The sequence below is a fragment of the Molothrus ater genome, chromosome 11 (assembly GCF_012460135.2).
Source record: "Molothrus ater isolate BHLD 08-10-18 breed brown headed cowbird chromosome 11, BPBGC_Mater_1.1, whole genome shotgun sequence".
Taxonomy (NCBI): domain Eukaryota; kingdom Metazoa; phylum Chordata; class Aves; order Passeriformes; family Icteridae; genus Molothrus; species Molothrus ater.
Genome location: NC_050488.2, coordinates 12,216,366 through 12,238,088, shown reverse-complemented (window position 1 = coordinate 12,238,088; position 21,723 = coordinate 12,216,366). Strand labels below are relative to the sequence as shown.

General features: G+C 58.9%; 1 protein-coding gene across 7 annotated transcripts; it reads right to left on the bottom strand.

Moving 5' to 3' along the window:
* Window positions 1-562: 562 nt before the first annotated feature.
* On the bottom strand, window positions 563-21,588 carry USP19 (ubiquitin specific peptidase 19). Of its 7 annotated transcripts, none has more exons than XM_054516024.1 (27): window positions 17,760-21,233; window positions 17,360-17,604; window positions 15,518-15,574; window positions 14,304-14,432; window positions 13,621-13,754; window positions 12,903-13,310; window positions 12,312-12,579; window positions 12,026-12,182; window positions 11,853-11,924; window positions 11,221-11,336; window positions 10,683-10,897; window positions 10,218-10,419; window positions 9,999-10,132; window positions 9,652-9,810; window positions 9,459-9,569; window positions 9,186-9,296; window positions 8,929-9,030; window positions 8,570-8,710; window positions 8,280-8,398; window positions 7,895-8,032; window positions 7,438-7,802; window positions 6,667-6,777; window positions 5,920-6,136; window positions 5,448-5,600; window positions 5,177-5,340; window positions 4,918-5,096; window positions 563-745 (listed from the first exon to the last, which is right to left on the bottom strand). In XM_054516024.1, the coding sequence occupies exons 2-27, from the start codon at window positions 17,466-17,468 to the stop codon at window positions 605-607; spliced, it is 4,212 nt and encodes a 1,403-aa protein (XP_054371999.1). In that variant the 5' UTR covers window positions 17,469-17,604; window positions 17,760-21,233; the 3' UTR covers window positions 563-604. The 7 variants fall into 7 exon arrangements, with proteins under 7 accessions (XP_054371999.1, XP_054372000.1, XP_054371996.1 ...); XM_054516025.1 differs by having other exon boundaries at window positions 564-745; window positions 10,683-10,891; XM_054516021.1 differs by lacking the exons at window positions 563-745; window positions 17,760-21,233 and adding exons at window positions 1,971-3,091; window positions 21,501-21,588.
* Between the last annotated feature and the right edge of the window lie 135 nt (window positions 21,589-21,723).

Below are 21,723 nucleotides of genomic sequence, written 5' to 3'. Positions count from 1 at the left end.
TAACGGGGGATACCGGGCACGAAGGACACAAGGCAGTAGGGCACGCCCGGGGACACCAGGGAGCGGAGCGCTAGGGACAGCAGGTGACAAGACAGGCAGCGGGGAACAAGGCACTTCAGCGCACAACAGGCACTGGAACTCCGGGACTTGCACGGCTCGTCCCACCAGCACCAGGGCACAGGAGAAGACACGAGGCACTAAAGCGGCAGGATTTGCACAGGGGACACGAGACAACAGGGTGCAGCCAGCAGCAGAGCACACAAGGCACCAGGGAACACTGTGTCCCCTGCCGCTGCTGTGGCGTGCACCCGGCAATGGCACCGGTCCCTGAGGGATATTAGGGGATAGCGAGCACCAAGTCACACCAGGGAACACTGGAGCAGGAGGGCACCTGTGGCAGCAGGGTGCTGGGGGTCCTAACAGCACACCGGGGACATGGTGCCTTGACTCACCAGGGGGCAGAGGGTCTGAATGGATAGCAGGCAGCAGAGGCGAGTGGAGTTCAGAGAGTTTAATGAGCGCAGGACAAACCCCGATTCCCCCATCCCCCCACCCCCCAGTGCCTGGCCTGGCCCACACCCCAGGCCAGGCCCCCCATGACACCCTAGTCGACTTCTTCCATGCTGCTGTAGGAGGGGGCTGGGCGCTCGGCGGGGCTGGCAAAACGCTCGGGGAGGCCTTCCGCAGCCAGCGGCGGGGCTCCTTCAGGGGCCAGGCCGGATCCGAACGGCACCGGGGGCAGTCCCTGCAAGCAGAAGGTGGGCATGAGAGGGAGACTTGCACCCTGCCCACCCATCTCCCTCCCTGCTCCCGGGGGGCTGGAGAGGTGCCTGGAGGGGACACAGCCCCACATGCAGAATGTGCAGCCCCTGGGCTTAGAGAGCAGCAGCTGGTGGCAAACCCCACGGCAGGGCAGAGGGAAGCACCGTGCCCAGGGCCGCTGGAGGCAGCCCCTCTGGCCGGACAGGAGGGCCAGGCTTCAGAACACTCCTTCCCCAGGGCGGAGCACAGCCCTGCACCCCAGCACGAGCAGCAGTAACGGGCCACAGGCACGCTGCCAGTGCCTGCTGGAGGTCTGAGGAACAGAGCAGGGCCAGAGGGGATTTCCAGGGCTGAGAGCACCTTGTCAGGCCTCACTGCCAGCCACCCACTGGCTGGTGAGGTCAGGCAGGTGCAGGCAGCGGCGTGTGGGCCCCAACCCTGGGGTGCCAGCACCAGCCGGAGCAGAGGTCAGCCCACCAGCGCCGGGCACTGACTCAGACCCACGAGGCCGGCACCGTGGGTGAGCGGGGGAAGCTGCTGAGACCCAGGGCTGCAGACAATGAGGCGACTGTTCCAGGACAGGCACCTCATGACCACGGCACGGCCCTGCCGCGCTCCCAGGCTGGAACCTGCTTGGGAGGGGAGTAAACCTCAGCACGTGGAGGAGGGGTGTGGGACAGAGGCAGGGGGAGTCCAGCTCAGGCCCCAGCCTAAAACGCAGACGAACCCCTTCACTGCAAAGCATCCCTCCCAGGCCAGCTGAGGGCACTGCCAGCAGAACAGCAGTGGAGACGGAAAAGAAAGTCACAGGGCTCTGAAGTCACCTCTCACACCCAGATACGCCAGAGCTGTCTGAGCCACACGCAGCCAAGGGCAACACGTCTCAATGTCAGACACTGTTGGAGCAGCAGCCTGTGCCCCAGCCTCAGGGGACTGCCTGCTCCTGGCCCTGCCGGGCTCCCCACACCCTGCACATGTCCCATGAGGCTACCACTCCACAGCCGGGACTGGAGCCCAGCCTGCGCCCCATGGCATGGGCAGGCGGAGCTCACTCCTGAGCCTGCTGCCACACAAGGTGCACCAGGCACCCAGCAAAGCCCAAGGGATGGTCCTGGTGCCAGCTGGGTCACATAGTGGCCTCAGGTGACCCCAGTGTGGAGTCCTCGCCTCTGTGTGGGAGTCCCAGCACACAGGACAGGAATGCTGCATTTCTTTGGAAAACCTGGCTTTATTAAAGCACCACAGCCATATCTGTGCTCCCTGACCCCATGCCTCTCCCGCAGCATGGGCAGCTGGTACCCTCGCAAATGAGGTGCTGCACCACACTGCCCTGAAGAGACCAACTCCCCCAGATGCTGCCAGCACACAGCCCCACGGACTGGTGGGCACAGAGATAGGTGCCCACTATGGGCACCTCAGTCTGGATTGCCAGGCTCCCCAGCACTGTCTGGGGCTGAGCAGGGAAGCACACAAGCCCTTGGTGACAAGCCCGTCCAACCCCAGCACAGGAGTGCAGCACACACTCCCAGCGCACAGGCAGCTGGCACCAGAAGGCTCAGCAGAAGGCTAGCAGGGCAGACTGGGCTGGCCAAGGACCGTGGGTAGCCCCAGCCCCAGGGGAGCTCAAGGCTCCTGCGGCAGCACAGCTGAGAGAGGTGGCCAGCCAGGGCCCGTGTCAGGGCATCCTGCCCTTGCTGCAGCCTCCCGGCAGGTCTCCATTTCCTTCTTGGGAGCCAAGCAGAGATGTTGATGTGCCCACAGGGCTCTGAAGCCCCAGCAACGCTGCAGCAGCAAAGTCCCTTCTTGAGCAGCAGGTAGCCTTGAGGCCTGCCCCACTCCTGGGGGCAGCAAGGAAGGGCAAAGGAGCTTCTGGTTCTGGGTTGTGCCTTGGCAAAGTAGCAGGCTGGCCACACAGGCCTGCCAGCTGGCACAGGAGATGCCAGAGCAGACAGACAGGAGCCGACAGCCCCATGTTTCCCTTGGCGAGTCTTTCCCAGTGATTTCTGTCCTGCTGCCTCATGTCTTGGTCTCAGAGCGTCCTAGGACGGCGCGTGCCCTGGCGGCCCTGCTCCCGCAGCTGGCCACGCGCCTGGGCCTATCTCCAGCGGGGCTGGTAAATGAGTGGGTAGAAGACGTTCAGGAAGAGAGCCACAATTGCAGCTGTGGTGGCCAGGACAAAGTATCTGACGCAGCCTTCATCTGGGTGCTGGGGGGTGCCCGGACTTCGCCTCTGGCCACAGGGCCTCCAAGAGTTTCTTGCAGGCCTTTGGGGTGCCTCAAGCTGCAGCTCTTGTTCTTCAGCCTCCAGTTCCTGCCAGATCAGAGAAGCCTGCGATGTGGAAACCTGCGTCAGCACTTGGAGAACACAACGGGCAACACCCCTTGCCATCCCCCGGGGCAGGCGGCTGCCTGCAAGCCCAGCCCCGTGCCCAGCCAGCCCGCCTCCCCATGCAGCACCGTCGCGGTCGCGCCCACCCCCGCAGCTCTTCGGGGTCTCTGGTGTGTGGGGCTCCGCTGGGTGGCTCTGTGGGAGGCAGCGTGGGCAGCTGCCGGGCAGGGTCTTCACGGGACTGCAGGGAGTGAAGCCAGCAGCTGGATCCCGATGGAGCAGATGCGCTTGCATTGGTGGGTCCGGGAGGCAAGGGAGCAGGCAGCAGCCAATCACAGCCCAGCTTCTGTGATCCCAACAGGATCTTTCAAATGACAGCCAATCCAGAGCCAGCTGGAGCAGCAGGAGCAGGAGGCACAGTGCCAGTACAGCCAGTCACAGCTCTGCTTTGGTGGGTAGGAATGCTCTGATAACCAACTGTAGCCCAGGTTCCAGGAGGATTTTCCACAGGCAGCCAACCACAGCTTGGCCCTTCATGGCGGTGATCATGCAGAGCAGCCAGTCAGGGAGCAGGTCTCTGAAGGGCACCCAGTGCCACGGAGGGTGCAGGTGGTCCAGGGTGCTTGGGGACCTGCTGAGCCCCACTGGGATCCAATGCATCCCATTACTGCAGGGGAACCGGTGCTGCCAGGGGCCCAATGAGCCCCAGTACCACAGAGCAACCTGATGAACCCCAGTGCCATGGGGCATACAGTGAGCCACAGTGCCAGTTTGGTCCCTGAAGCCTCTCACCACCAGTGTGTGAAAAGCAGCACAGCTTTCTCACTGCTCAGGGTGCCCCCAGTGAGCAGGGATGCTCCAGGACACACACGCAGGGCAGGAACAGCCCAAGCAGGCAGACACCAACATGCCGGATAGCCCTGCCGGCCTCAGAGACAGACAGCTTGTCCTCAGGCAAGAGGGCAGAGCTGGGATGCCTAACCAGCACCAGTCCACGGGGAGGATGAGCCGAGGGGCAGGGAGGCCAGGCCAGAAGGGCCCCTCTGGGCACACATGTGCAGTCATGCTGGAGATGAAGTGAGCATTGTCCTCAGACTCTGTGGGCCCACAGAGGTGCTGAGCACGGAGGGAATGTCTGCAGCACAATAGTGCATGGGGTCTCCAGCCTAGGCCTTCCTGACTTTCACAAGAAGATCAGCACAGCCATTCCCTACCACTGAAAGCATTCTGAAAGCACCCTGACGTCTGGCCCACCCCCAGTCCCTCCCTCCCAGGCCACCCAGCAACAGAGCTCACTCTGGCAGGTTTCTCTACAGCACCCTGTGAAGGCTGCCAGGCCTCTGGCTCAGCACTGGCATTTACCTTTTTTGCACTTGGCTTGGCCCTGAGTTGGGCCCCAGTAGAAAGTTCCCCACCCTGCCTTGAAAGCAGCTCTGGAGGGCAAGTTCTTACTGCTCCCTGGCACGACCAGATCCTACTGCACAGCTCACAGCCCCTCCTCCAATGCAGACCCCAGTGAGGCTGTGCCCTCCTTCTTCCTCTTCCAGTGCCCTCCCATCAGCACTTCCACACTGATGATGAAACCAGTTCTCCTGTGACCCCTCAGGACAGGGACTGTCCCAAGCCCACAGTGAGAACAAGGCAAGACAGGCTCCAATGCCCAGCTGACGCAAGCTCTCTGGTATCAAAGGGGTACAGGCACTGCACCACAGCTGCACCAGGCTCTGTGGGTGCAGGTAAAGACAGGCAGGGCCCTGCATGAGGGCCCCTGAGCACATTTCAAGCTCTGTGGCTCCAACAGCGGCGAAAAGGACGCAAGTGCTCACCTGGCTGGCAGCAGCTTCGGCAGAGGGGGTGCGCTCGGCGCGGTGGTCTGAGGGATGCCCTGGCAGGGGTCTCTCCACGGGAGAGTTCCTCCGGCGGTAGAAGAGGACATAGGCGTATCTGGTCACCACCTGGCTCTCATCCACCGTGGTGACTGTGCTGTCGTCAAAGAGCCGCCAGCCTGAGGAGGAGGAAGGGTTAAGCAAGCAGACAAGTCACGGCTGTGGGAGCAGAGGGGCGGCGAGGGTGACAGATGCTCACCCACGTCGCTGCGCTGGCTGTTCTTGTCGTTGGGCAGGCGGGCGTACGCTGTGTAGTGCCCTCCAATCATGCCTCCATAGTGGTTGATCACAGCATACAGGTCATACATAGGCAGCTGCTGCTCACCCTTCCGACCAATGCAGAACTTGCTCAGGTCCAGACTCCTGTAGAGAGATACAGTGACCGTCAAGGGTGATCAGTGTTATGCAGCCTGGGTTGCAGGTCAGCAGAGGCAGTGCCAACCCAGGCACATCATCCCCTGGGCTCTCACCGGACAGGAAAGTCCACCATGTCATTGATCTTGTCCCTCCAAATAAAGCTGCGGAAGGAGAAGCGCTTGAGCTGGATGATGAGGACGTTGGGCAGCCGCCACAGCATCAGCTGCTTGGAAGCCTCGCGGTGCTGCTTGCACTTGGGGCAGTACCTGGGGGAAGAGTGTGCTCGTTACTGGCATGGAAAGAGCCTCAGTCCTTGCAGCCCATTTCAGCCCCAGGGTCCCCACATGCAGGGCTGGCAAAGGGTATGTGGGAGGGCTCAGCCTGCTCTGTCAAGGGCAGGCCAGTACAGTCCTGCAGAGAACTAGCTTTGCTCCCTGCTGGCTTAGCCCTTCCGAGTGCACAGGCAAAGCCAGCCCATTGTTCCTGGCTGCCAGTAGTAACAGCGTGCAGGCCTGGGCAGCTCCTGGGAAACCCCTGCTGCTGTCTGGGCCTGTTGGCTGGAACCCACCCTGCTGCCTTCCTCACCACGCTTCCTCTGGGGCCAGGACTTCAGGCTTCGTGAAGAGATTGAGGCACTGCTCCAGGGTGAAGTGGCCAGCCCGGGCTGCTTCGCTGGCTGAGCCTGGATCCTCCACACACTCCAACTCCTTGGATTCTACCAACACGAATTCCTTGAGGCGCTCATTGTTCTTCCACACCAGGGCAAGAGAGCAGTCGTCTGTCAGATCCAGGGGGGTGTCACCTGTGAAGTGGCACAGACCTCAAACACTTACCCCACCAGGCTAGACCAGACCGCCTTGCTGGAGCAATCCTGCCCATCCCAGTTAGATACAGAGATCAAAAAATGCTGCCAGAAAGGGACAGGTACCCCCCTAGCCAGGTTCATCACGCAGAGCCCCTCAGCCTGCAGGGTGCAACACTGGCACAGCCCTCTTATCAGCAGCACCCTCACAACCAGCACTTGGTGTGGGCATCCTATTCAAACAAAGAGGTGACCCAGAGATCAGAGACCCTCTGAGAATACACGAGGTTGGAAGGAATTGGCCTATTTGCTGAGGAGAGCAGGAATGTCATGCCCAAGAAGAGCTTCTAGACAGAGACTCTGTGCAGCAGAGCCCTTCCCTCCCCTGTCATATGCAGCTTTTACTGTCCAGTGTGGACACCTGGGCTCATCTCGTGCCAGGCAGACTCTGGCACCCTGGCCAGGCAGATCCACTGCCCTGCCAGAGGCTGTAAGGGATGACTGTGGTACTTTACAGGGCTCTGGCTCACCTTTATCTTCCAGCTTGTGCTCTCGGTTGGCACCGTCGATCTTAGTGATGTAGAACTGTGTGGCGCGGGCACTCAGTGAGTCTGGAGTGTGTTGGTACCCAGGGATGGCAGCTGTGAAGAGGCAGGGACAGATTTGTGGTGGCACTGCCTGTCTGCCCTGCATAGGGGCCAAGAATTTGCAGTGCCCCCACCCCCACCTCACATGCTACAGCCTTGAAGGGACACAACCACGTGCCCGTGTCCTTGACTATTTTTAGCAGGCGCCTGCCCCTGGCAAGCTGTGCTCCTCTGCCTGCCTTGCCCCTTCACTGCACATTGCTGCCATCCTGAGACGAGTGTCTGGAAACGTGACAGCCAGGCAGCCGAGCGCAAGAGGCTGGTCCCATGCAGCTGAGTCAGAGCCAGCCAAGTGCTTTGCTCACAGCCCCCAGGGGCTCAGCCTGCACCAGCTCTGCCTTGCTCCCACAGGACTTCTGCCAGCCCCTGCATTCCCACCTCTCCCACAACAACACAGCACTCCAGCCTTTCTGCTCATCAGGTCTCTGCTCTACACCCTGGGCTTTGCCAGGGCAGGGCAGAGCGTGGGTAGACAGGCATTTCAGGTGAGGCAAGAGTACCAAAACAAAGCTCCCGTGGCCTCATCTGTGATCCAAGAGTCTCCAGACCAAGCTCACAAGGGGAGAAGAGATGCTGTGCTGGGAGGTCACCTCAAGAAGGGAGAATTGCCCGAGCTTCTGGCACAGACATAGCCAGCACTTCAGCACCTCTTACCTTCTGGCTTGAGGGCTCTCTCATAGGATGGCTCCTTCTCACAACAGCTGTCACCCTGCGATTCCATGTGCTCAGAGAACCCTGAATCCAAGCTCAGGAGGGAACTCCTGGCTGTCAGGACCTTGCTCCGGACAGTGGTAGTATCCCCCATCTCTGGCTGCAGCTCAGGCACAGCTGGGGAGAGTGGGGGCTCCTGAGGGAGGCTGGAAACCCTGTCCCCATCTCCCAGCTCGGGGGCAGAGGTGGCTGCTGCACAGCTGCTCTTGGCCAGGGGCTCCAGCTTGTCCGAGTGCAGAGGCTGCAGCCCCTGCTCCGGTGACATCCGGCCCAACTGGAACGGAGGCTGGAACACGCTGACTGAGTACCTGGGCATGGAGGTGGGAGTTAGGGCTGGCCAGACACGGGGCTGAGCTCAGCTCTGGGGCAGAAGCACCCTCCTCCTTCCCCAGACTCTCACCTGGCGTAGCCCTCCAGCAGCTGGGCCAGGCGGGCGTAGGTGAGGCGGGACTCGGGCACGCTGATGAGGAAGGGGAAACCGATGTTCTCAGGACGGCACGAAGCCTTGTGGTCTGGCCAGTGTGTTTTCTGACATGTCCTGTAACACACGCATGGCATGTCAGACATACATACAGCCCCTGCTGAACTCAGCGTCCTTGAACAGCCTGGGAGGGAGCAGTGCAGGGCCAGAGGAGTGTGCTGGGGACTAGGGGAACACCAGGAGTTCAACTGGCTCCATCCCAAAGGGCAGATCCATCCCACCTTCTCCCAGCAGGCAGAGCTCTCCCATCCAGCCCTTCACAGCAGGAGATCCTCCATCCCTGCCAGGCACCAAGCCAACTCACACGTTGCAGTAACCAACTCGATAGCACCTCGTGCAGCGCTTGAGCTTCTCATCCTCTGGCAGCTGCTTCTTCTGGCAGGCTGCACACTTGGCAACAGGGCCACTGGGCACCTGTGGACGCTGCAGGAGAAAGGACCCGTTGGACAGGGAAGGGCACCTGGGCAGGACAAGGCAGCGTCGGTGGGCATCCATGCTCACTGTAGCTAACTGCCCTTGTGTGCAGTTCTGCCCCTCCTGCTCAGCGCTCAGCCTTCCTGCATCCCTCCCAGTAGTCCCAACAGGCCTTCTTACCTGCTGGACCTGAAGCTCCACCACACGCTCCTTGGCCAGCTCTGGGGACAGCACCTCAAAGCACAGCAGCAGGTCCGTTGGCGAGACTGTGTCTAGTGAGTTAGAGGGCAGGAACATGCGGTGGAAGTGATTCTTGATCACCTGCCAGGAAAGCAGTGGAGCATGGCCGTGTGAGGGCTGCCCTATATGTCCTCTCCTCAGAGAGCCACAGAACCCAGTCTCACAGTGAGCTGTGGGAAGAGCAGCAGCCCAAGGATGCTGTGCTCAGCTCACCACCTCACAAGGGAAAAATGGGCATTCCCCAGGCCCTACTGTGGTGGCCCAACCCTCCAGAGCAGGTATCTGCCCAGCACTCTCACCTCTGCCAGGCGCAGGTTCTCTGGTTTCACACGCACACTGTGAGCAACTGAGTCAAGTACCTCCATGGCACTGGAGTTCTCCTTGCTGATACTCACGAGGAACTGCCACCGAGAAAGTGCCACATTAGTCACAGCACACTAAGGCATGAGGGCCCTTACTCAACACAGGGCTTAGCCAGTTGACACATGACCAGCTGCCTGGGGCACCTCCAGGAGCCTTCTTCGGCTCCCTCCCCAGGGCAGAAGGTATCCTTTACCTTGATGGGTTTCTTGTGTGGCTCCTTTGCAAAGTAGTAGACAGTCAGCACCTTTTGCTTCTGTGGGAGGGGCACGGGAAGGTACAGGAAGGGGTCAAAGGTAATAGACACCTGCAGAACAAAAACACACTCAGCTGTGGGAAGTGCTTGTGGCCGAGCAGCAGATCCAGTGGACCCAAGATCCAGCCTTGCCCTGTGACTTGTGTTCTCTGAGGGTCAGGAGCCTACTTCCGCACAACCAGGACAGGGACAGAATCTTCAGGGCTCTCCTACCTTGGAGCACATCGGGCAGACGAGCTTGGATTTGTACTGGCCCTGGAAGAGGTCTACTATGAATGAGTCATTCCTCATCTTGTGTCGTTGCCAAGCCTCCTCAGCTACCACCTGCAGGAAGAAAGGGCTTAGCATGTCATTAAACCACCCAGGCTGCTCTTCCCTGGTGACTTTGGGGGAGGAACACCCTCACCTCATCAGGCCTCCCATCCGAGTCAACAGTCTCTGTGTAGGGCTTGTTCTGGATGCGGTTGAGGTCCTCATGCAGGCCATCAAGCAGGAAGGCCATGAACTCCTGAGCATCATGCTGGGCATAGCCAGTGAACTGGCTGGCCTTGCTGGCCACAATTGCCTGGGGGGAGCACAGTAGTCAGGGCTGGTCAGCAGACCTCTGGCAGCACTGCCTGCCCCATGCACAAACCCTGGCTGCACCCACCCACACCCACAGCTCACTGTGACACTTGCAGGGCAGCCAGGTGCCCACAAAGGAATGCTGGAGACCCACAGTGCTCCTGTGAGCACCAATGCCAGGGGCCCTACCTTCAGTTTAGAGGGCTGGAAGGCATGGTGTGTGCCCTTCCACAGTGCTCTGAGCAGCATGGCAAAGCCAATGGCCAGGCGTCCACCCGTCCCCAGCGGGTTGTTATAGTTGATTTCTGACTCAAAGGACCGATCTGTAAGAGATGCAGAAGCTCAGGGTGGCTGCTGGCTTCATCATCTAAGTGGTCAAGCTCTGCTGGGCTCCCAGTGTGGGCTCACCATGGAAGTAGTCACGCAGCTCCCGGGTGTTGGACAGGGACTGGATGACGCTGTTCATGAAGCAGGTGTTGCCCAGGTTCACCAGACCTGTGAAGCCAGGCAGGCAGACCTTCTTCTTCTCATCCTCATCCTCATCATCCTCCACGCTCTCAGCACTCACTGGGCTGTGTGTCATCGGGGGCACCATACATGTTGGTTTGGGCTGTCAAAGCAGAGGAGGTGTGAGGGTGTGGCACTCAGGGAGTCTCTCTGGGAACACCAGAGGAACTCAAAAGCCCAAGAAAACTCCCAGAGAGGGCTGGAGCCATCACACTATCTCCCACATGGACTGGGACAGACAGGCCAACAGTTGCCCCCAATCCTGCCAACTATGAGTGAGGGGCACCACCTCCTCCTCCCAGAGTGGCACTGAGGAGGTGTCTCTCTTTCCCCTATCCAGGTCAGACCCAGTGTGACCACACTCACCGAAGGAATGTGTGGCTCTTGCTTCACTGCCAAGTGCTCTGGGGCCGTACGGGCTGCCACACCATCCAGAGCCCCATCTTCCACACGTGGCTTCTCTTTGTCGCTGGTTCGGGCCTCTTCCTTGCTGGAGAGGGGGTGCTGGTTACTGCCCGGAGGGTTCTTATCCAGAGGGGTAGGGCCTGTAGGCATGGCAACCTTTGCACCACCCACTGCACCTTAAAAAGGGGGAAGGGTGGGCCTGTGGTTAGCAGCACCACACACTGCCCACAGCGGGGCTGAACTGCTCAGTCCACACTTGCAGAGGCTCTCTCCTACCCGTGAGCAAAGGAAACAGCAGCGCCCTTCCCCTATCACTTGGCTCACACCCTGCCTCACATCCCTCCCACCTGCACCCACTCAGCCCCTCTCCTTCCCCACCATTCCATGCCAGAGAATGCAGCACCAGCTGGCAGCTGGCACTGGTGAGGAGGGCCCACGGCCCCCTGCAGTGCAGCAGGCAGGCAGGACAGAAGGCAGGACACGAAGGCAGGGTGCAGACCTCGTGTGGCTGGAGCCTCCAGCCCCCCCCAGCGCTGGCTCTGGCGTTTCTTCAGGCAGACATCAATGCGAGACACCGTGAAGTTGTATGTGCACTGGTCCGGCTCAATAAGGTTCCTACAAGGCACACAGCAAGTCAGAGGTGCCCCAGACCCCACAGCAGCCTCAGACATGTCAAAGCCTTTGCATAGCAGACCCATGGCCTCCAGGCAGTAGGGACCCTGCTAGCACCAATCCTGAGGTAGCCCTGACAAAGCAGGGTGAAACCCTTGAGCCTGGCCACACTGAGCACACAGAGCACCCCTTTTCTGACAGATCCATTCTGCTCGGCTCTCTCCTGCTGTACATCCTACCCAAAGGGCACAAGGCTGGTCTGGCTCTGTCCCCAAGAGCTCTAGAACAGCCTGGGGCACACTGCAGGCAAGGAGACACTGGGATTTCCTCCCCTGCAAGAGAGCACACAGCCAAGGCAGACCAGACTCAGGGCACCAGTGTAGCATGGTATAAGTGAAACCTCCAGATGAGGAAATGAGCATTCCCTATACAGAACCTCTAGATGGGACTGGTTCCTGCTCCAGCTCTGCACTCTCACCTCCCCTGCCCTGGTGTGGCTTAGAAGGACAGGACTCATACCTGAGCTTCACCTGCCACCGGAACACCGTGTGGGGCCCACAGCCAGGATGGAGACGAAGGAAGTTCGTATCACTGCAGAGAAATTGGGAGTGAGCAGAGGTGAACAAACAAGTAGCCCAGCCACAATCAGGAGCTCTGCAGTGGCCTGGCATCATCCCGAGGCAAACTTGTACCTCGTCTGGAACACTAGTGTGAAGTCTTGTTCCCGGAACAACACCTTGGATGTCTCCTTGTGGATCTCCTTCACATAGACATGCACCACCACCAGATCATTGCCCTTCTCATATGAGTCATTCTTGACAAAGGTCAGGCTTACAAAAGGCTCTGGCTCTGAGTAAGGAAAGCCACAGGGAGAGAGGTTATCTTCCTTGCATGTTGGAGCTGAAAGCTGACCCCGGAAAGGTCCTGAGCAGATGGACCTTCCTGACCAGGCTCACCCCATGGGCTCTGGCCACTCACCATCAGCTGCTGCTTCCAGAGCCACGTCGTCCTTGGACCAGTCCCTCTTCTCACCATCCCTGCCCATGGGAGGGGTGGCCACTGGGATGGCCTTAGAGCTCTCTCCCAGGACGGGCAGGCAGTCCCGGCTCCGCAAGGCCTCAGTAGGGCTGCCTGGCTGCAGGACTCTCTTCTCAACACAGGTGGCAACACGGTGGGGGAGCACCTCTGTGGTAGCTGCGAGAGGGGGCATCTCCACAGGAACAGTCTCTTTGGCCAAAACTACAGCCTTTCAATACAGAAAGACATAGTGAAACACAGACAGGGTCACCCCTGAGCTGCCCTGGCCCACCCACTGTGGCTCCTGCCAGCCAGTCAGGCACAGCTCCATACCACCTGCTTCCCCCACACATCCCATGCCAGCTCAGCCCCACTAGCACCACAGCACAGCAACTGCAGGGTCCTCACTTCCCTCACTCCTCCACCACAGGTCCTCCTATCAGCCCTCAGCATCCCGGACCCTACCTCATCCTCATCAGCAGGGATGGCTCCTGCATCCCCCGCACAGGGCAGAGGAAGCAGGGGCACCCGGCCCAGCCAGTCCCCAGGTACCTTCTCGAGCGGCAGTGCGAGGTCTGCAAGGGCCGCAGGTGCATCAGCCTGGCTGGCTCTGCCGTTGCGGCGGCTGCCGGCCCTCCCGCCGTGCCCTTTGCTGGGCTCTGTGCTCGCGCTGACCCTGGCGTTCGGCTCCTCTTCCGTGGGAGCTACTTTGAGGTACACTGCCCGCTTGGCACTGGGGCCACTCTGTGTCCCTGGGCTGGCTGGACTCTTCCCTCCCAGGACCTCACTTCTTCCTGGAGCACGCTTGGGGTTGGAGGGCTCCCGCCGGGATCTTGATGGCTCCGTGCCTTCAGCCCTCGGCTCTTCAGGGGTCATCTCTGCAGAAGCAGCCTTCTCCTTCCCGTTCTCCCAGCACACAGCCCCTTTGGCCACTTCTTTGGATCCATCTTTCCTTTTCTTCTGTAAAAAGCAATGCAGCACAGTGGGAAGGTACTCAGGTAGCAGCATCTTTCAGGATCCCTATCAATCCCTCACCCTCACTCCCCCTTCCCAGACTGCAGCAAGACTCTACTCCAGAACCTGGGAATGCGTAGCAGGCAGAAACAGGGGTATGACTCCCTGGGACAGTGGCAGATGGCTCATGCAGCAGGTAGATGAAGGATGTGTCCCATATTGCTCCCTGGGCAGCTCAACAGCAGGGACTCGGAGCTCACCCCAGCTCCCCAGGGCTCCACAAGTTCCCTTAACAGACAGATCATTCCCTCCTTACCAGAAGTGAAGACCAGTTATGGAGTGGGATCTTCTTCTGCAGCACAAGCTGTAGAAAGTTGCCCTTCTTGCACTGGATCTTGCTGCAGGAGCCCTCAATCTCCTCATAGAACTGACAGCTCCACTGGCGCCCATCTGTAAAGCAGAGGGGAACCACTACCTCAGGCAGTGCTCCAGGCAGCTGTCACCTAACCCACAGCCCCCTTTCACCTGCCCCCAGGATGAAGGAAGCACTCATTCAGAGCCAAGAAGGCTGCAGGCAGGCTGCCACCATACCCCAGGAGCCTTCCAGGGCTCCAGCCAGCTTCCCTGAACTTGCTTTGTACATCTGGCTGGCCTTCTTCCCAGCGGGAAGGCCCTGGGCCTCCCTGCCCTCAGGGGCACAGTCACTTTTCCAAAGGATACCCGGGACTGACTCAGCCATCCCAGCAAGCAGGGGACAGAGACGCACTGGCGCGGCTGTGGACATTTGTTCACTTGGCACAGAGGCCAGCTCCTGCCCTCCCCAGCTCTACAATGCTCTCCTATCGTCCCTGTCTGCTGCCTGAGTGTGTGCCAGCTGAGAGCAGGGCATTGCCTCTGAGGGAAAAGTTTGATGTCTGCCTGCAGCAACCCCGTGCTTGGCCCAGAGCTGTGCCAAATCCCAACGCATAAAAGCTTGCAGCAGTTGCTCTGTTCCCATACCTGGTAGTTTGACCACACAGTCCGTGTCAGTGAAATCAGCACGTACATCCTCTGCCTTCAAAGCTCCAGTGCCCAAATTCAACTTGATAATGATCTCATCGGCATTCTGCTTCCAGTCCAGCAGCAGCTCTAGGAAAAGGGAGGGAAGTGTCACCCACTTGCTGGGGAATGAGCCTGAAGTGCCCACTCCTTGGCTGGGGAATGCAAGCCTGAACACACACACAGTTAAGGAAGTCACCACAGGGAACACAGATCATGACAATTAAAAGGGACCTGCCCTCATCAGACAGGCCACAAACAAGAACGCATGTTGCAGCAGGGCAGATGAATCCCAGTGGGAACCAGAGAGATCAGAAAGGCAGCGCTGTTCTTGGCAGTGCCACAAGCAGCAGTGGCAGCTGGGAAGAGAGGGTGGCTCCTGCCAACGACAAAGCAATTACTGCTTTCCCAAGGAACGAGGAAGCCACAGAATTACTCTGGGGGATTTAGGTGGACTCTGACCACAATCAGAAATTGCCACTTCCCTTTTGCATATGCAAAACAAGCAGCCCAACTGCAACCATCAAAGCACTGTACTCCTGCCAGGTGAGTGTGGCTAACACAGATTAAAGATGGGCTGGCTGGCCAGGGGGAAAGTACACTGTAACGGGTGAGAAAAGAGTGCAGCAGTGATACTCTGGTGCAGGCAAAACTTCCATTGTGTGCCTGCCACGCTCCAGGTGTGGCCTTTGATGCCCTGAAGTCTTCAACACAAGGAAGTGATTTTGATCACCTTGACTTCAATCAGATTTGTTCTACCCCTGGGGCACAAGGACATCCTACTCTGTCCTCAAAGCAGGCCTGGACTGAGACAGAAACCAGCCAATGCTGCCCACAAAGTGACACAGCTTGGGATGTTCCCAGCACAGCATCATGTCCTACTCAGAAACAAGCAGAGCAGGTGTCAGCAGCGAGGCGTCCCAGGCTTGTGCTCAGTGGCACTGTGACCCCTGAGTTGCAAGCAGCCTGCCACATACCCAGGGCCTCTTCCTTGCAGACAGCCTTTCTCCACCCCGGGAAGGCCACATACTGTTAAGATAAACACTGAGGCAAGGGAGTGCTCATGTTAGCTCTGCTCAATGCCAGAGCACTGGACAACAAGGTGAGAGCTTCAGATCCCTTGGCAAGGGCACTCCATGGCCATGCACTGAGAGCTGGCACACACCTCGACTTACCCTCCTCTGAGTCCTTCTCCTGGGCAGTCTCAGCCTGCTCGAGCTCAGGGCGAGACACTGGTGGGCAGAGAAGCAGAGCGCAGGCAGGTCTGTCATTCTGTCACCTCACAACGTAGGCCAGCAAGCTGATGCTGAAAATTTCACGCATCACCTCTTTCTACCCTGAATCTGTGTCCAGGCCTTTCATCCTGCATGTGTTGCCCACCTGCCTCCTCTGCTTTCTCACATTTCTCCTTCCCCAGAGTCCTGCCCGCAGCACTGCAGCAAGTCAGTGCCAGGACAGCTGCTCTGGGCCACACCACCATATCCTACTCTAAACAGTACCAGAGTGGGAGCAACACAACAATTCTGCACCATGTAGGCACTGCTTTTTTGAGGCACATCTCATTGTGAGCTTTTGGCCTCCAGGCTCAGCTGTGTTGCCCAGCTCAGTACACCAGGTCCCCGCCTCCAGCCATATAGAGGAGTCCTGTCTTGATCTGACAGAAAGAACCTGGTGTTTGGTCATGCTCAAACTAATTCTGCTGTAACCAGAGAACCACGTGGCCCAGCTGCACTTTAACATTTCCATTCCTGCACAAGCTGCCAATGTCCACATCTGAAAACCTCCTTCCAGATCAGGGTTGGGAACCAAACTGACCTGACACCTAATCCCTGCTACTCACAGAATTATCTCCAACAGCCAGAAGTGTCTCTAGGCCTGCTCTAGCCCCACAGGATAGTGAACTCTGACAGGCAAGGAACCCACAGCGACAGCACCTTCTCCTGAAGCAGAGAAATAATGGCAACAGGAACCATGGTCTCCACTCAGGAACACTCAGAGGGCTGTCACTGCGTCCCTTGACTGGCTACAAACCAGTAGGAAACTTCTGCTGACCACCACAGCCACTGGTCCAAAGGTGCTGGTGGGGCTGGCAGCGTAAGAAGCATGGCAGTAGCACTGCCTGGAGGATCTACAGCTCCTCACCACCACTCACAGAGGGGACAGGGGCAGCACGGTTGCCCTCAAGATGGCCCCCACGTCAGAGGATGCAGAGTCAAGCCCTACCAGAGGCACACTCCTCCCACACAAGAGAAAGCACAGTGCTGTACTCTGCACTGTGGGATTTCACATCAGGGACTGTGCCCGGCCACTCTGGCACAGAGCTCACCAAGCACTCAATTACCTTGGCCTATAAAACACCCTGTGATTTTGAGGTTACAGTAATCATAACAGAGCAGGCACAGAAATCAAACAGCTTTCCAGAGCCACAGAAACTCTTGCAGGCATCCTGCCCACAGGCATTCCCTGCACCCGAAGCATCATTTTTGTCAAAGGATACATGACAGTTACAGAAGGAATTACTCTACAGCAACTACTTCACCTGAGCCACACCCTGTTCTGACTCAGAAGCTAAAGCACCAGCCCCACCCGCAGGCCTTGCACTCCTGGTCACTGCCTCACAACACTGGCAGCAAACTGATGGGAAAGAAGCAGCACTGCCTCCAGCTGCAAGAGCACTCACAGGTTTCAGTTCCACTATCGCTGGATTGGGGCAGATCACACCATGTCCAAAGCAGAGTCTAGAAATAATCACCAAGGCCCCCTCCAGACTTTAGCTAACAAGGCCACAGGCCCAACCTTCCTAACATTGCTGGGGCTAAGTAGTGCCCAAAGGAAGGAGGTTACAGGTCCAGGGAGGACACTGTGTCGAAGAAGATCCCACATCACACGGGTTACCATAAGCTGCAGGAAGTGATTAGTCAAATCTTCTTATCCTGCAGCAGATGGCTGAGAGGCTCCCAGGCTGCGGGGCTGAGACACCACAGGCCTGCTCACCAGGGATGCTGAGGGGCTCTCACCTTCCTTGCTTTCCTGATTGGCTCGATCCTTTTGCTTCTTCTTGTTGGTGGCATCATCCAAGCCCCGAGACGCTCTCCTCTGGCCAGGGGCATTTGTGCTGCTGGACATTTTCAGCCGTTTGGAGGACACAAACAGCCCGCCGGGGTCGGTAATGGAGTCTGGGTCAGGGGTGCGACGTTTTCTTCCTGGCCCAGCTATCTTGGCGACTCTCTGTGGTCAAACTCTCTGGCAAGGAAGTATTGGCCTAAAGAGAGGAAAGAGCAAGCATGGCAGGAGGAGCAGGTGGAAAAGGCCCAACAGCAGCAGGATCCACTCTTTGCCTCAGGGCCAGTGCCCTTACATGACCTTCACCATGTTGTTTATGGGAAGCCCCATGCAGCACTCAGTGAGGAAACCTACCTCATCACAGCTGCTACAATGCTTACTGCCAAAAGCATGGGCTTGTCAGAGCTCCCAACATACAATCAGGGGTCTTCAGTATGTGGCACGCATTAAAAACCTGGAAAGCAAGTGTCATGCTCATGGCTCCCACTATAGCAACACTGGCCCAGAGCAGCTGTTGGCACTAAAACCCAGAGACACAGCTGAGGGCAAGGACATGAGGAGGCCTGGATCTGCAAAATTAAGCCTCCAGAATCAACGGGGGGAGCCTGTCACACAGCTTGGAGCGACAGCTATTTCAGTCAAACAGTGTCCTGTGCGACAGCACCAGAATAGGAGCCAGTAACACCCTAAGAAGGAAGCAGACCTGGGACAGGCTCCCGTGACAGATGAGAGCAGAGCTCCCTGGCAAAAGGAGAGTTCCTCCCCCTTCTCCCACTAGCTGGGAACTTAAACAGCATGACTGCACCTTGAATATTTATCTCCCAGCCAGTTTACAGACAGCGTCAGCGGGGCCTGGCCTGGAAACAGGACACCTCTGCTCCTCATGCCCCAGGAAGAGAGTAGGCTGAGCAGGGCACGTAAATTGTTCACCCTGCCCCCTTTGTAGACATTCCCTCCCTACAAAGCCAGCTCCCCTATAGGGTTTGGGAGCTGCTGGCCCAGGTGCACTCATCAGTGTCACCCCACAGTGTTCAGGGCTTTGAGAGAGCAGAGCCAAAACAACCCACTGAAAACAGTCCCACTGGAGGTGTCTCCATGGAGGCGGTGAGAGCAGAGAGCTGGGAAGGTTTCCTCCCTCGCTGCCCTGGCTGCACACCCTGACCCTGGCAGTGCCTGCCAGCCTGCAGGGGTTTGGAGCACGGAAACAGGCCCAGCCACTCGGATCCTGCCCACTCCCAGGTGCCAGCTGCCTACCACAGCTCCCAGGGCACTGTTTCACAAGCCCAGCTCCCATGTGAGGACGTGGAGCCAAGCCCAACAACACCTTGGCTTAGCCCGGCTCCACTGAGCCTGCCTCTCCACCAGTGGGAGGCAAGCTGTCCCTCAGGAACACCCTGTTCTGCCTGCACCCATGTGCCAAGCACAGACCCCTTGCTGTGCATGGGCACGGCCAGTGGCAGGAGGCACCTCCAAGGGAGGCACCCTGACAGAGGAAGGACACTGCCAGCTCTGTCCTGCTGGCCCCATGTTGCCAGGGCATTTGTTGTCTAGAAATGTTTGGGGCAACAAGAAGCCACAAATGTGGAGCTGCAGCCACAAACTGAGAGGAACCCCAGAGAGCAAAGCAGCCTGGTCTTGCCCTCAGCTCTGGCAAAGCCAGCCCCATGACCGGTGCTGCATCCAAACCACTTCTCTTCAGGCCAACCCGCCCTCACAACCAAGAACCACTGAAGCCAAGTGAAAAGCTGAGTCCAGCCCAACTGCCTGGCACAGACAACTCCTGCCACCCACAGCAGAGAGGCCCAAGTGATCTGGAGACTGAGATGCTGAGCAGGGTCCAGCATCAGTCCCAAAGAGCTTGAAAGAGTGTGGGAGGACAGCAGCATCACCCCCATGCTGCTGCACTCACTGGGTCTCTCCAGGATGCAGAAGCATTTCTGGCTCCAGATGGAATGGGAAGGGCCCCCACAGCGGGGAAAGTGGCAGTGATTCACCAGGCTAGGCCTCTGATGCCAGCTGCATGCTGTCACTCAGCTCCAGTCCCCTGGTGCTGAAGAAGCTCATCTGGGCTTGGTAAACATGGGAAAGCATTTTTTGCTGTATTTCTTTTGCCTCCAGGGTGAAAACCCCAGGAGAAATAGGATTCAAGAAGCAGTGACTGCTTCATGCAGGGTCAGGCGAGGCCCTGTCACCTCCTTCCTGCACCTCCAAAGGGGTGGCAGAGGATAACTGCTGGGCAGGGCTGAAAGCAAGCTCTGAGAAGGGTCCTGGAGGGCTGAGAAAGGACAGGCCTCTGCCCAAGAAGGGGTGAGGAAGAGAGACAGGGTTGCATGCCTGCTTGTCACTCCTCCAGGAGAAGCCTGGTGCTCTCATGCCTCGCTGAGGCTCAGCTCCCCCGTGTGCTTTGCTGACAGCTACTCCTCACAGCAGGCAGGAACCAAGGGGGCTGGAGCCCTGCCCATTTCAGCTGCCAGACTGATGGCAGCCCGAGGCTGCTGCACACACCCCAAGGTTTTGGAGGAGTGAGGGCAAAGCACAGGTTCCTCAGGGATTAGAATAAGTGAATAAGAGACTTTTTGCCACCAGGAAATGCTCACATGGGCAGCATGTTCAGCCCTTGGGTGCACAAAGGTTTTGGCACCACTCCTGTTGGCACAGTAGGAGTCACTGCAGGGGAGAGATGGCGAAAGGCTGCTCTGGCTAGATGCCAGGTGAACCTCTGGGAAGCACCTGATGAGCTGGGCACTCCCACAAAACCTTACTCAATCCCCAGAGCCAGGGAAGCCTGGCCATGCTGCTGCAGAGAGCAGAAGTGCTTCCCTGTCCTCTGCTCTCCCTGCTGTGGGGTGAACCAGATCCAGATCCAGCCAGGGCTTTCTCCTAACTGTGTATTACCCCTGAGCAGTTTCCCAACCCAGCTCGTGCTGAGACTGCAAATATTTTGACTGGCCAGAGGAAAGGGAGCAAGAGGACAAGGAGAAGGGCCACTCCTCCCCAGAGCAGCACCAGACCAGGAAGGACTCTCATTGAGCAGAAAGGGCTCAATGAGATGCAATTTGTGTCCCATGCCTGGGGCAGGTTTAACACTTGGCAGGAGGAGCTCCCTGATTTTTGTCCACAGCACTCCCCATCAGTGCCCAAAGGCCTTTCCAGGGGTAGCTGCAGAGAAGGTTGGCTATCCCAACAGCATCATCTTTCCAGGAATTTTTGGATCCTCCATGTTCTAAACACAGCCAACAGAAACATGTCCCTCATGTACACAAATACTTCAGTCACCTTCTGTTTCTTGCTCCCCTGAGGGACCAGAAATCCCAAGGCTCAAGCTTGACTTTTACTTTTGTTTCTGGGCATGCCTGACACACGGGTGGAGCCGGGGCAAGCACAGAGTCCCCTGGGGCAGCTACTCAAGCCAGCACTGTCACACAAAATGTTTCCAACCCACGTGGAAATCACTGTGCACCCAACGCATTGTAACAGCAGTGAGCCTTCTGCTGAGTGGGGAACCCGGCAGGCCCAGCTCCCTCGTTCTGGGGACGATCACTGCATCACAGAATGGTGTGAGCTAGAAGCAGACCTTGAAAATCATCTAGTTCCAACCTGCCGGCTATGGGCAGGGATAGTGATGAGAGAGTCCAGACAGCAGCCGGCGGCCCCTGGCCTCCCGGGCGACGCTGCCCAGCCCCCGGCACCGAGAGAGGGCAAAAGGAATGTGACCGGTGTTTGTTTGTGTGAACGGTGTTTGTGTGAGCGGCCCCGGCGGGCAGAGCACGAGGTCACCGCGCCGGCTCCTGCCGGGGCTGCCGCGCTCGGCCCGTCCTGCCGAGCACCGCTCTCAGCCCCTGCGGGCCCAGCTCCGGCCGCCCCGCACGTTCTCTCCGCTCAGGCTCGGCACAGGCCGCCGCCACCGCCATCCGCTGCCTGCCTCGCTCTCCGCCGCCCCGGCTCCCGTGCCCACCGGCCGCATTCCGGTCTCCCTCCGCCCCCGGGCCCTACCCGCCACTGCGGCCCTCACCCCGCGCTGGCCCAGGTGCCGCTCGCCGCCCCCGGGCCCCGCCGCCGCCCCGGCCCGGCCGGCCCGGCCCTCCCCGCACTCACGGCCCCGCCCGCCGCTCCGGTCTGTTTGTGCCGCGCCGAAGTTCCGAGCGGGCCGACAACGGAGACAGGCCCGAGCCCGTGACGCACTTCCGGGAACCGCCGGGCACGCCCACGTGACACGGGAGCGCGCGGAGGGCGAGTCACGTGACACGGGCCGGGGGTGGTGCCGGCGCGTTCCCGCGGCACCGGGAGCGCGCGGGGCCCCGGGCCGGTCCGCGGGCGT